The sequence below is a fragment of the Rana temporaria genome, chromosome 1, assembly GCF_905171775.1.
Source record: "Rana temporaria chromosome 1, aRanTem1.1, whole genome shotgun sequence".
NCBI classification, from domain to species: Eukaryota; Metazoa; Chordata; class Amphibia; order Anura; family Ranidae; genus Rana; species Rana temporaria.
Window position 1 is genome coordinate 478,661,111 of NC_053489.1, and position 12,752 is coordinate 478,673,862.

At 44.6% G+C, this 12,752-nt stretch overlaps 1 protein-coding gene across 2 annotated transcripts in view; it reads right to left on the reverse strand.

Annotated features, from left to right (window-relative positions):
- GSTCD (glutathione S-transferase C-terminal domain containing) overlaps nucleotides 1-12,752 on the reverse strand; it is a 252,930-nt gene that overhangs the window by 189,231 nt on the left and 50,947 nt on the right. For both annotated transcript variants that reach the window (XM_040329687.1, XM_040329686.1), the window contains exon 3: nucleotides 5,991-6,431. In XM_040329687.1, coding sequence (XP_040185621.1) covers nucleotides 5,991-6,431 — 441 coding nt within the window. The remainder of the gene's footprint in view (nucleotides 1-5,990; nucleotides 6,432-12,752) is intronic.

Genomic DNA, 12,752 nt, shown 5'->3' on the forward strand with positions numbered 1-12,752 from the left:
TAACCACCAGCACAGACTTTGTCGGACTCTTGATGAGAGCGGCAACGGGATATCCAAGGCCTGCGGCCTTCTGCTCCATGCTGACAGGATGGCTGCCTGCAGGATGCGAGTGTGGCTCTGGGCGTATGGTACCGCCTCGAATGTGGCCACCATCTTGCCTAGTAATCTCATACATAGGCGAATAGTCGGTTCCTTCTTGCTTAGAACCAGTAGGATTAATTCCTTGATGGCTTTGACCTTCCTCAGAGGTAGAAACACTCTTTGTTGTTCTGTGTCTAATCTCATGCCGAGATATTCCAACTGCCTTGTGGGCAGGAAAGCTGACTTTTCTCGATTTAGGACCCAGCCGAACTTCTCGAGGTATTGGACCGTGAGGGCCACTGCTCGCTCCAAGCCGGGAGACGAGTGATCTATGACTAGGAGGTCGTCCAGGTATGCTAGGATCGTGACCCCTTGGATCCTTAGTTTGGCTAGGATTGGAGCTAGGACCTTCGTGAACACCCGGGGGGCCGTAGCCAACCCGAAGGGAAGCGCCACGAATTGGAAGTGACGCGAAGCCACCATGAAGCGTAGATATCTTTGATGTGGCTGATAAATTGGAAGATGAAGGTAGGCATCCTTTATGTCTATGGACGCCATGAAGTCGTCCTTTTGGAGTGTGGTAGCTGCTGACCGCACGGTTTCCATCCGAAATGAGCGGATCTCTAGGTATGTATTTACCATCTTTAGGTCCAAAATTGGCCTGACATCTCCATTGGACTTCGGGATGATGAATAGGTTGGAGTAGAAACCTAGCCCCTGTTCCAGGACTGGTACCTCTATTATTACTTCCTGGGAAAGTAGATGATTTAATGCCGACATTAATGCGGCTCCTTTCTCCGGATCGTTTGGAATCCTCGACTCCTGGAAATGAAGAGGAGGAAACCTTAGGAAATCTAATTTGTAGCCCGTGGCCACGGAAGACCGTACCCACTCGTCGGGAATGCTGGCTTCCCAAACCTCTGAAAAGAGTCGCAGCCTTCCCCCCACCTTCGTGGGTGGGGGCGCCCCTTCATAAGGTCGGCTTGGGGGCTGGGTTTGCTGGTTTGCGAACCCACTGCTTTCTGCCTTTAGCAGCCTGTCCTTGTGATTTGCTGTTGAAGCCGAAGTTTGCTCTCGCAGGAGGCCGTCGATACTGTTTGGCATTAGAGGGCCCCTGCCCAGGGGAGTACTGTCGTTTAAACGCAGGCCCCTGAAACTTCCTCTTAGTTGGCAAGAGAGTACTTTTGCCATTTGAAATGGTTTGAATGTATTTATCTAGGTCTTCTCCGAAGAGTCGTCCTCCATGGAAGGGGAACCCTACCAGGAGCTTCTTGCATGGGGGCTCGGCCTCCCAGCTTTTTAACCATAAGAGTCTTCTCATATGGATAAGGGATAACGATAAACGTGACGCTTGCTGGATAGAATCCTTAATTGCGTCTACTGTAAAACATATGGCCTTAGGGACATCCGAAAACTCTTCTGCCTGCTGGGCAGGAATAAGTTTAAGCATCTGCTTAACCTGATCCGATAATGCTTGAGCAACCCCAATCGCAGCCACGGCTGGCTGTACTACTGCCCCTGCAGTAGTGAAGGAGTTCTTAAGTAGTGCTTCCAAGCGTTTATCAACTGGATCCTTGAATACCTGTATGTTTTCTACAGGGCATGTTAATGATTTGTTAATACATGAGATGGCTGCGTCCACTGCAGGAGTAGCCCATTTCTTGGAAAATTTATCTTCCATAGGATATAGGGCAGAGAATCTTTTAGGTGGTAAGAAGATTTTTCTGGCTTGTTCCAATCTTGGAACAAAACTCCCTCTAGTAGAGGGTGGATCGGAAATACTGCATTGCTTTGAGGCGCCCTCAGTGAGCCCAAAGCTGAAACCGTAGATACCTGGAGATCTGGTACTGGCAAGTTGAATGCATTTATGGACCAAGTCCGTTAAGGCTTGAGTCCACCAGCTCTCCCCTTGGGAGACTGCTCCAGACTCCTCTGTATCCGGATCTTCGATCCCTGAACCTACTTGGTCCTTGTCCAAGAGGTCGTCCAATTCCCCTGAGGAAAGGACCTCCTCTTCTGAGGGTCTGCGCTCGGGCGACGGAGATCTAATCCGTTTACTGCCCCGCATAGCTGTGGCTATCATTTTTCCCATTCTTTTCTCCATCTCTCTTAAAGAGGTGAGTAATACCTCGTCCGTGACCATCTTAGGGTTGGACTGACCCGCGCCAGCTCCAGCCCCAGATCCCGATGGCCCCAAGGCTCCCTGTGGGGAAAGCAGCGGCATAACTTTGTCCGAGACCTTAGACTCTCCGGATGCCTATGGTACAATACCAAGGTACACCTGCTACCTATTGGTATTTGGAACTATAAAAGTTAATTGCCCAAACACCTGTTTGGGGGATAAAAAATGCTTCCTCTCCCCTAGATGACTTTTTTTTTTTTTTTTTTTTTCGTTTTTGTTTCAAATCCAGGAAAGAAAAAAACATTCTGTCCCCCTGAGTAGTATTGCAAAGAAAAACTATGAGATGGAAAAGAAAACAGCCTATTTCTAGGCTTGAAAAACAGTCTTCTGAAGACTGCAATATCCTTTCTGGCCACTGTGAGTCCTCGGCGCCCCGTGCTGCCGTTCTGGTCTTTCCTCCCCCGTTCCAAAGTATTGAATGGAACAAACAAGGAAGGGCCGCCCCTTCCTTAAGCCACTGACCCGCCCTTCCCCCCCCAGCAATCTCAAACAGGAAATGCCCCTCCCGACAGGGGGGGGGGGGGGGGTTTGGAGGAAGGGACCTCTCTGTTCCAGCAAACTGCAGCCTGCAGCCTGGAACCATGAGGAGGTCAGCGTTTTGCCTGAGGAGGAAGACTGAATGGAGCATCTGTAAAAAAAATCCTAAGGAAAAAACCAAAGGAAAACACTGCGCTAATACGTGATGAAAAAATTGTGAAAATAATAAGTGACAAAAGCAGCTGGTACCTATTGCTCTAAATACCCAAAGCAAAAAAATTACAACCAAAAAGAAGGTACAGCGCTGATGTGAATGAAACGAATTGTGAGTGAACAATACAATTATGAAAAATAATCAGTGACTGAATAAATAAATTAGATATTGATAAGAATAGTTCATAAAAATATCCAAGAGTGAATGTACTGATCCTTCACCAATCAAGAATTAAGTATAAGTGACAAAAATAGCAAATGTAAATCAGTGAAAAAAAGAGTCCAATGATAAAAAAGGCAAAATTCTTATTTCTTTATCTTCCACCAAGTATGACACCCGTGTGATGGTATTCCAATCTGCTTACCAGATTAACTGACCGTGATTGCGGTCAGATAAAGCCCAGAGATCTTTTAGAGTCCTCTCAAGTGGACTAAATGGCAACAGGTTATACAGATCATCTACTGCTCCAAAGCTCCAGAGGGAATAGGGATACGCTCATATATTCAAAAAGAAGAAGAAACGAGAAAAAGCTCCATGGTGAAGTACTGTATGTAAGGTTGGTTTATTAAGGGAAAGATAACACTTACAATTCAGATGATATAGACAGGCTTGTCACAAATCCCAGCGTGTGCAACGCGAACTGACAATCGAATCCTAGGTAGCTGTGTTCAGTGTGTATAGCTCTCTCCGTACAAGCGATGACAAGGTACGCTTTAGGCCACTCCTACGTACGTTTCGTCGTAAGACGTCGTCGGGGATGGGCCTAAAGCGTACCTTGTCATCGCTTGTACGGAGAGAGCTATACACACTGAACACAGCTACCTAGGATTCGATTGTCAGTTCGCGTTGCACACGCTGGGATTTGTGACAAGCCTGTCTATATCATCTGAATTGTAAGTGTTATCTTTCCCTTAATAAACCAACCTTACATACAGTACTTCACCATGGAGCTTTTTCTCGTTTCTTCTTCTTTTTGAATATATGAGCGTATCCCTATTCCCTCTGGAGCTTTGGAGCAGTAGATGATCTGTATAACCTGTTGCCATTTAGTCCACTTGAGAGGACTCTAAAAGATCTCTGGGCTTTATCTGACCGCAATCACGGTCAGTTAATCTGGTAAGCAGATTGGAATACCATCACACGGGTGTCATACTTGGTGGAAGATAAAGAAATAAGAATTTTGCCTTTTTTATCATTGGACTCTTTTTTTCACTGATTTACATTTGCTATTTTTGTCACTTATACTTAATTCTTGATTGGTGAAGGATCAGTACATTCACTCTTGGATATTTTTATGAACTATTCTTATCAATATCTAATTTATTTATTCAGTCACTGATTATTTTTCATAATTGTATTGTTCACTCACAATTCGTTTCATTCACATCAGCGCTGTACCTTCTTTTTGGTTGAATGGAGCATCGCCTGGAGGCTTGCAGGTAAGCACAGCTCTCTGACACACACATATATTTTTATATCACACAGGCCCCACTCAATGCTTTTCCAACACTACAAGGGAGGTCACATCTTATGGGGAATAATACATATAGAGCCATCCTATCTTTATGATATGTGACTAGTTTGCCAGATGCAGTGCATAACTTTAGGCATGTCCCCTGTGACCCCCCAGAAAAAAACCTGCTAAGAACCAAGTTCCGCAAGTTTTCCCCTCACTTACCTGCTCCATGCCGCAGGACTTTGCCAAGCAAGAGGCCCAATCTTCCCCCATCTCCGTGGGGATGTCTAGACCTTCAGGCCCTGGGTTCCTATGAAGGATCCACTGTCCTGGGCCCATATAGCACCCTGGCAACAGAAAACATTAGGCACCCAAAGGTTTCTAAGTTCTGGGCCCAGGGTCCAGCTCTCTAAAAAGAAAAGCATTATGGGCTATACCCCAAGGGTTTGGGGTCCGGTTACTGACCACTTTAGCGCTGAGGCTTTTTTGGACAGAACCGGTAGCTCACCTAATCCCAAGGATGCGGAGGCAAGCTAAACCATGACTAACACCTAAGACACTGGCGTAAAAACTGAGGTACTCCTCCTATGGGAGGGGGTTATATAGGGAGGGGCATTTCCTGTTTGAGATTGCCAGTGTCAACACCTGAAGGTACTCCATATAACCCATATAGTAATGAATATGCCGCTCTGTGTCCCGTGATGTACGATAAAGAAAGAAGGGTTTACTTCCGCTTTAATAATTGAAAAACTGAAAAAATCGGCATGGGTTTACTTCCTCTTTAACATAACATCAGATGTTACCATTCCTATAGTAAACATAACACATGGGCAAAAGGGCTTCTTGGTGCTTGTACGCTTTCTAGGTGCTTTTATGAAGTATGTTTTCCTCTGCAGCCCTTTACTGAACTTTCCTTTGTGACCAAGAGCCACAGCCAAAAACAAATTTATTGAAAGTGTTAGGAGTTGTAAAGGAATTTTTTTTTTGCCCAAAATTAATGTCTGCAAGGTAGACAGACAGAATAGTGTAATGATTCTGTTAAAAAACGAGTAAATACCTATTAAATTCCTTCATCTATATCACCTCCGGCATTCTAGTTTCTGTTCTCTCATTCACTTCCTGGTTTGCGGCGCTCGTTCATGTAAGAACTAAATTTCCCAGTATGCATTGCGGCACGCCCAGTAATTCACACCTACTTGAAGTCTCTAACACGTAGAGAGCGTCCTGCCGCACTTATTTAGTTCCCAGGAGGGGGCGAGCACGTCACTGACCACCGCAGTAAAGCCTCCTGTCACGGTGGTCAGTAAAATCAGACAAGCAGGAAGTGAACAGAACAGAGAAGAAATAGAGCAACTTCTGAGCAAAAACAAACAATGAGGAAGTGAAAAGAGGAATGTCTGCAGGTAAAGGATGCTTATTATGAAAAACCTTTACAACCCCTTTAATTTGCAACAAGTCTCCAATTATGACATAGTGACTTTGCTGTGACCATGAAACCCACATGATATTACCATCTTATTATGCTATGTTTATGCATTTGATACTGTAAATACATGCTTTTAGACATCTAAATTTCTTACCAGGAACTGATGTATGCACGGCATTAGAACAACATCAGTCAGGGTGAAGAAGAGGCCTTCAACAAACACATGCTCCAGAGGAGGAAGATCTGTATTCTTCACCTTCCTGATGTGAGCGGGCTCTCGTGTGACTCTTGAAACTGTTTCTTGGACACTGAGTTTAGATAAAGCTGTTGCTAGTTCCAAGCTGGATGTTTTTTGAGACTTTGTTTGCGACAGCTCCCGTTTGCTTCCTTGTCCTTCTGCATTGTCATTTGTCTTCATTTGTTGCTGCTGCATCTTCTGTCTCCTTATTTTATCATCGTTATGAACCTTGACCGGCTCACCTAGCCTTTTCTCAAGCTGGAGAATTTCGGGTGGAATTTCTGTACATGGCTCTTGTAGAAACTTCTCCACAGTCAATGGTATGCTAATTTCACAGAGCCGGGTCCACTGGCTAACCTGCAAAGCAAAACATAGAATTCTATTACATTTGAACATTTTAATAGTTACATTTCATTTGCACCCTGTTCAAAACATTTAAAACGCCAGCTCAATTTTAAAACAAACTTTTTAAACTGTAACGTTACATAGTCCACTGTGTTATATGGCGACAATGCAACCAATTTATTGGCCATCACAATTACTGTTTTGCCACTTTCCCACCCGCCCATAGTCATATGACGTCCACGGATGGGATCTCTCATCCTGGGTAGACTTCATATGACGTCCTGGGCTTTCCAGCCATCTAGGGGGCGCGTGCAACCGCGTCACCGCTCGTGACCCGTCGCGTGCCCGGCGGCTGCGGTGTCCGCCGGGCACCCGCGATTGCCCGCAATCACGGCAGGACCGTGGATCTGTGTGTTTGTAAACACAGAGATCCACGTCCTTAGAGGTGAGGAGACCAATATGTGTTCCCAGTACAGAGGAACACACATTGGTCTCTTCCCCTTGTGAGTCCCCTCCCCCTACAGTTAGAATCACACACTAGGGAACATTTTAACCCCTTCAGGGCCCCCTAGTGTTAACCCCTTCTCTGCCAGTCACATTTATACAGTAATCAGTGCAGTTTTATAGCACCAATCGCTGTATAAATGTGAATGGTCCCAAAAATATGTCAAAAGCGTCCGATATGTCTGTCGCAATGTCACCGTCACAATAAAAAAAAAAAAAACGCAGATCGCCGCGATTACTAGTAGAAAAATGAATAGAAAAAAAAATGCAATAAATCCCCTATTTTGTAGACGCTATAACTTTTGTGCAAACCACTCAATATATGCTTATTCCGATTTTTTTTAACCAAAAATATGTAAAAGAATACATATCGGCCTAAACTAAGAACATTTTTTTTTTATAGATTTTGTGGCGATATTTACTATAGCAAAAAGTAAAAAACAAAAACCGCAGAGGTGATCAAATACAACCAAAAGAAAGCTCTATTTGTGGGGAAAAAAGACGTCAATTTTGTTTGGGAGCCACATCGCACCACCACGCAATTGTCAGTTAAAACAACGCAGTGCCGAATCGCAAAAATTGCTCTGGTAAGGAAGGGGGTAAATTCTTCCAGGGCTGAAGTAGTTAAATAAGGATACAAACATTAGCTTAGCACACTAGAATCTGGTTCTTATTTCCCAACAACTTCTATGAAGACTTTCATTTGGTAATGGTTATTGTGCATGACTGTGCTTGGTGTTCACAAATATGCACCCATAAGATGATTACTATTTGTGTTGAATGCAGTTGTTAATACTGTGACTCTTTGTTGACTGCAAGAACCATTTGCATGTTCCTCCAAGCATCTTAAGAGGAACTTAAAGGATCACTAAAGGAAAAAAATGTTTTTGCTGAAATGACTGTTTACAGGGTATAGAGACATAAAAGTTAACTGATTCCTTTTAAAAATGATTAAAAATAGATAAAAATCAACCATATAATGTGCCTGTAGTTTCACTTTCAATTTTAAACTGGTTTCATGTTTATGTGAAGTAAAGAGACACACAGAACAAAAACAAACAAATCCAGGGCAGTGTTTTGTTTTTAAAATCTGAATCTGATTGGTTCTGTTAAGTTTTAGACACACAGTAATGACAGCTTAGACCACCGTGAAAAGCTCCCAGTATGATGGTTATAAGGAGCCAGACAACCAGGAAGTGTGGAGATCAGAGCAGTTTTACAGCAACAACAAAGCAAAAACGAGCAATGAGGACATGAAACCAGTACTGCAGTAAGGTAAAGGAAGCTATTTAGCGGAATTTTTTTTTTCCTTTAGTGACCCTTTAACCCCCCTCACCTTTTAGGCTGGGCTAAATTCAAAACACACACACTCCTGTCTGGGTCTAATGTCTAATGTTGTCCTGCACCATCTGCTGTTCAGCCCCCGCGTTGCCATCGGGTCCTCTCCAGCTGGCTGCCTCTTCTGGGTTCGGACAGCTCAGCCCCCAAATGCCATGGCAGTTCCACCCCAGCCGTTCTGCAAGAGTCGGTTCACACCAGAAAGCCACGTTTGCGTGCAGCATATTTTTGGGCTGGGACTCGAGAATTTGCAAAAAGGCCGTCATGGTTTTTAAAATTGCATACCGTCACCGCATAGTGACCAGAAAGCACCGGCGTTTGCCAGGTGCATGGGGGTACCATTAACAATTAAAGGCACCATCTACAGATGGGAGCGTGTTCCTGTGCAGAGCAGGAAACATGCGTTTCCCTCACCACAAGTGGTGTGAATGGGCCCTAAATGAGCTCCTGCAGCCTCCTGGGAAATGTGACAAGGGTTTCCCAGGGGTCTGTGAGAGCAAATATGCCATTCTGGGCTGGGTCACAAGGACAGCGGAAGTAGATCCACCCAGGGGTCAAGTCCTGGAGAAAAAAGTGTGGGAACTCCCACCCAAGATCTACTCCCCCACCAAAAAAAAAAAAATGATACGCTCATATGCATAATTACTAAACCACATGTTTTTGTAAATCCCGCGATAACTTGCGGCAGACCTCCGCAATGTCTACTGGGAACAATGACAAAAGCTCCTAGGAGACATTGCGGCATCGAGGAAGTGACGGAATACCCGCACACTACCCGATGAATCCATATACAGGAAGCGGCCAGTAACATAAAGGATTACTAAGGTTCGCCTGCCCCTGACAGTGACTCGAGCTGGGCATCGCCGCTTAGTGAAGGATTGGCTCGGGCGGCTCGGCTGCTCTAGTCCTGCAAAGGGAACTGCGTTCCTGCTGTGAAAAAAGTGCAGGAACTCCGTTCCCATGCGTTCCCGCAGGACTTGAGCCCTGGATCCACCATTCAAAAAAAAAAAAAAACGCCCCTAAAAAAATGCCATTTTTATAGCAGTAGAGGGCAGTGGCATAAAACAAGACCTTATTTGTAAAGTTCTGTTTTAAGTTTGAATGGTTGTCACCCAAGATCAATAAAAGCAGAAGCAATTGTCTCTATGGTGACAAACAAAAAAGCAGCAAAACAAATGCTAAACGTGTGCTTTCACACTGGCAATCCCAATGAAAGATACATGTAAAAACAGGTTTTTGCGTAATTTATATGTCAATAGACACCATACTGCATATGAAATGTGGAAAAGCAGGTTGTTTATAGCAATTTGCGGAGCTTTGGATTTTATTAAGTTGCAATAAAAAAATGGTTACACAAAACAATTTTTTTACACCAGTAACCTTTTAACAAGGCTTTATAAATTAGAAACAAGGTCTAAAAATAAAAGTGCTATTCAGTCAATCTGTTAAGCCCCATGCTCACACTGATTCCAGGTAAGAAGTCCTTAAGGTGTACTTATTATAGTAAAGTAGCAAGGGAGGCCCATACTTTTCTACAAAGGATTATGAAATAATTCCAAGTCAAGCTTGGTTTCTGACACATTATAATAACAAGCTGCTGTCAAGTGAAAAGGATACATTTTCAGAAATTCAATACTGGAACGTGAGACTAAATATTTTTCCAGATGTTATTGGAAGTTCGGAGATTAATACCCGACATCCCAGACAAACTCCGGTGTAGCTTCACTAGACGTAATTAGAGGTTAATTAAGGTACTGTTACTGCAACAAAAGTGAGCGCTGTTACAACACGTCCGCAGGTATTTTTGGCTGTGTATACACTTGCTGCAGATCTGTCTGGCACCACATACAGTACGTAAATGTTTCCCAAGCCACAAATCATCGACACAGATTTCATCAAATAAATAATTCTGACAAGGGTGTTTAAATCAAATATAGAGAATGTACCTTTCTTTGGCATTCTCACCTTGTAAATTCTTTAACCACTTAAGGACCGCCTAACGCCGATATACGTCGACAGAATGGCACGGCTGGGCACAGGCACGTATAGGTATGTTGCCCTTTAAGAGCCCAGCCGTGGGTCGTGCACGCCGCTGGCGGCGCGCTCGTGACCTGGTCCAAAGCTCCGTGACCGCACCCGGGGGACCTGATCGCCGCCGGTGTCCCGTGATTGGGTCACAGGAGCTGAAGAACGGGGAGAGGTGTGTGTAAACACACCTTCCCCGTTCTTCTCTGTGGCAGTGTGAGTGAGTGAAAAACTTATATAGCGCTACACATGCGAACTAAATCGCCTCTGGGCGCTTGTTTGACCACTGTCACCGTCACAGTGACCAGTGTCACTGATCGTCTGTTCCCTGTTATAGGGGACGACGATCAGTGACGTCACACGTCCAGCCATGCCCCCCTACAGTAAGAATTACTCCCTTAGGGCACACGTAACCCCTTAGCGCCCGCTAGTGGTTAACCCCTTCACTGCCATTGTCATTTTCACAGTAATTAGTGCATTTTTATAGCACTTTTCGCTGTGAAAATGACAATGGTCCCAAAAATGTGTCAAAAGTGTCCGCCATAATGTCGCAGTCACGAAAAAAAATCTCTGATCCCCGCCATTACTAGTAAAAAAAATAATTATTAATAAAAATGACATAAATCTAAGCCCTATTTTGTAAACGCTATAACTTTTGCGCAAACCAATCAATAAACGCTTATTGAGATTTTTTTTTTACCAAAAATAAGTAGAAGAATACGTATCGTTCTAAACTGAAAAAAAAAAATAACTTTTTATATATTTTTTGGGGGATATTTATTATAGCAAAAAGTAAAAAATATTGTTTTTTTTTCAAAATTGTCGCTCTATTTTTGTTTATAGTGCAAAAAATAAAAACCGCAGAGGTGATCAAATACCACCAAAAGAAAGCTATATTTGTGGGAAAAAAAGTACGCCAATTTTGTTTGGGAGCTACGTCGCACGACAGCGCAATTGTCAGTTAAAGCGACACAGTGCCGAATCGCAAAAAGGGGCAAGGTCTTTTACTTGCATAATGGTCCGGGTCTTAAGTGGTTAAATTAAAGGGTAACTAAAGGTTCGCTTTAGTGTCATACTTACTCAAGGCTGGACCGGGACAGAAATTTGGCCCTGGACTTCATCCAGACTGGCCCACTTTGACAGGTCTCTACCATGGTGGCCGGACAACTCCCGCACCCCGCCGGCCACCCAAGCCCCCTCTCCACCTTCACTAGCCACTAGCCGTTCTACTTTATTAGAGTAGAACGGCTGGTACTGGTACTCTTATAAGCAGTACCAGTGGGGAAGCTAGACATTATTTCACCCGGGCCAAAGAATCAGTTCGGTGACCCCCTTATGGGACAAGATAAGGCAGAAGTGAGAAACTCCCAGGCCATAGCTGTTGAGTCAGCTGTCTGTCCCCTCCCCCCATGCTCCTCTGGTCCTCCCCCTGCTTCTTTGTTCCCCCCAGGTGAGCGCTGAGGGGAGGGAGAGACAGAGGAGCAGAGGGGAGCGGCAGTCCGCTGTCCTTACAACCAGCCCACTGAGCCATCGGCCCACCCCCTGTAGTCCCAATGGCCAGTCCATCCCTGCCTCTACTGTGCAGTTGGTCAAGCCCAGAGTGGCCCCAATCCTCCCCTTTTGGGGTCCCTCAGCTGCGCTGGTAGCTCCCACTCCCTCAGGACACCTATGCAGGCACACTCCTGAGTCCTGCTTCTACGGCTATTGACACAGAAAGCAGGACTCTGCTCCAACCCCCGGCGCCCGCGTCATTGGATTTGATTGACAGCAGCGGAAGCCAATGGCTGCATTGCTATCAATCTATCGAATTAGGACATGATACACCAGCTAGAGCTGGCGTGCTCGTCCTCGGGGAGAAAAAGATTGGGTTCAGGTAAGTAAAGCGGGGGCTCTGGGGGGCCTGCAGCATGAGAGCAGTTTTTTCACCTTAATGTATAGAATGCATTAAGGTGAAAAACCATGAGGGTTTACAACCCCTTTAAAGGCATTGTACACTTTTAAATGTTTTCATTGTTTTAACTAGGTAGGTAGCTTTAAACTAGGTAATAGTTATATTCCCTGTGTTGTCTATTTGCCTTGCCTTGTAATAATGAACTCACATGTTGTAGCTGCAGTTTGTAGCATCATGACCGATGTCCCTATGTCCGTGTATTCATTCATCTAGCTTGTCCCTATTCGCCAAAGGGACAAGACAACTTCGTCTGGGTCACAAAGTGCCCAATCCCTGCCTCGCCATTTCCTCTGGGTGGAATCACAGAGTGCTAATTTAATTAAATAAATATCTTCCCTTCATTGCTCAGCCTTCTTATCTGCATTAAATCTAATTACAATATAAATTGCAACTGCAGAGAACTAGTCTGAGAGACCCAGGGATTGTGGGATATGTAGTTTCTTCACGGGCAGTGTCAGTTCTTAGACTACAGACAGAGGTCATGTATTAACCTGTGCAGTGCCATGCAGAAATTG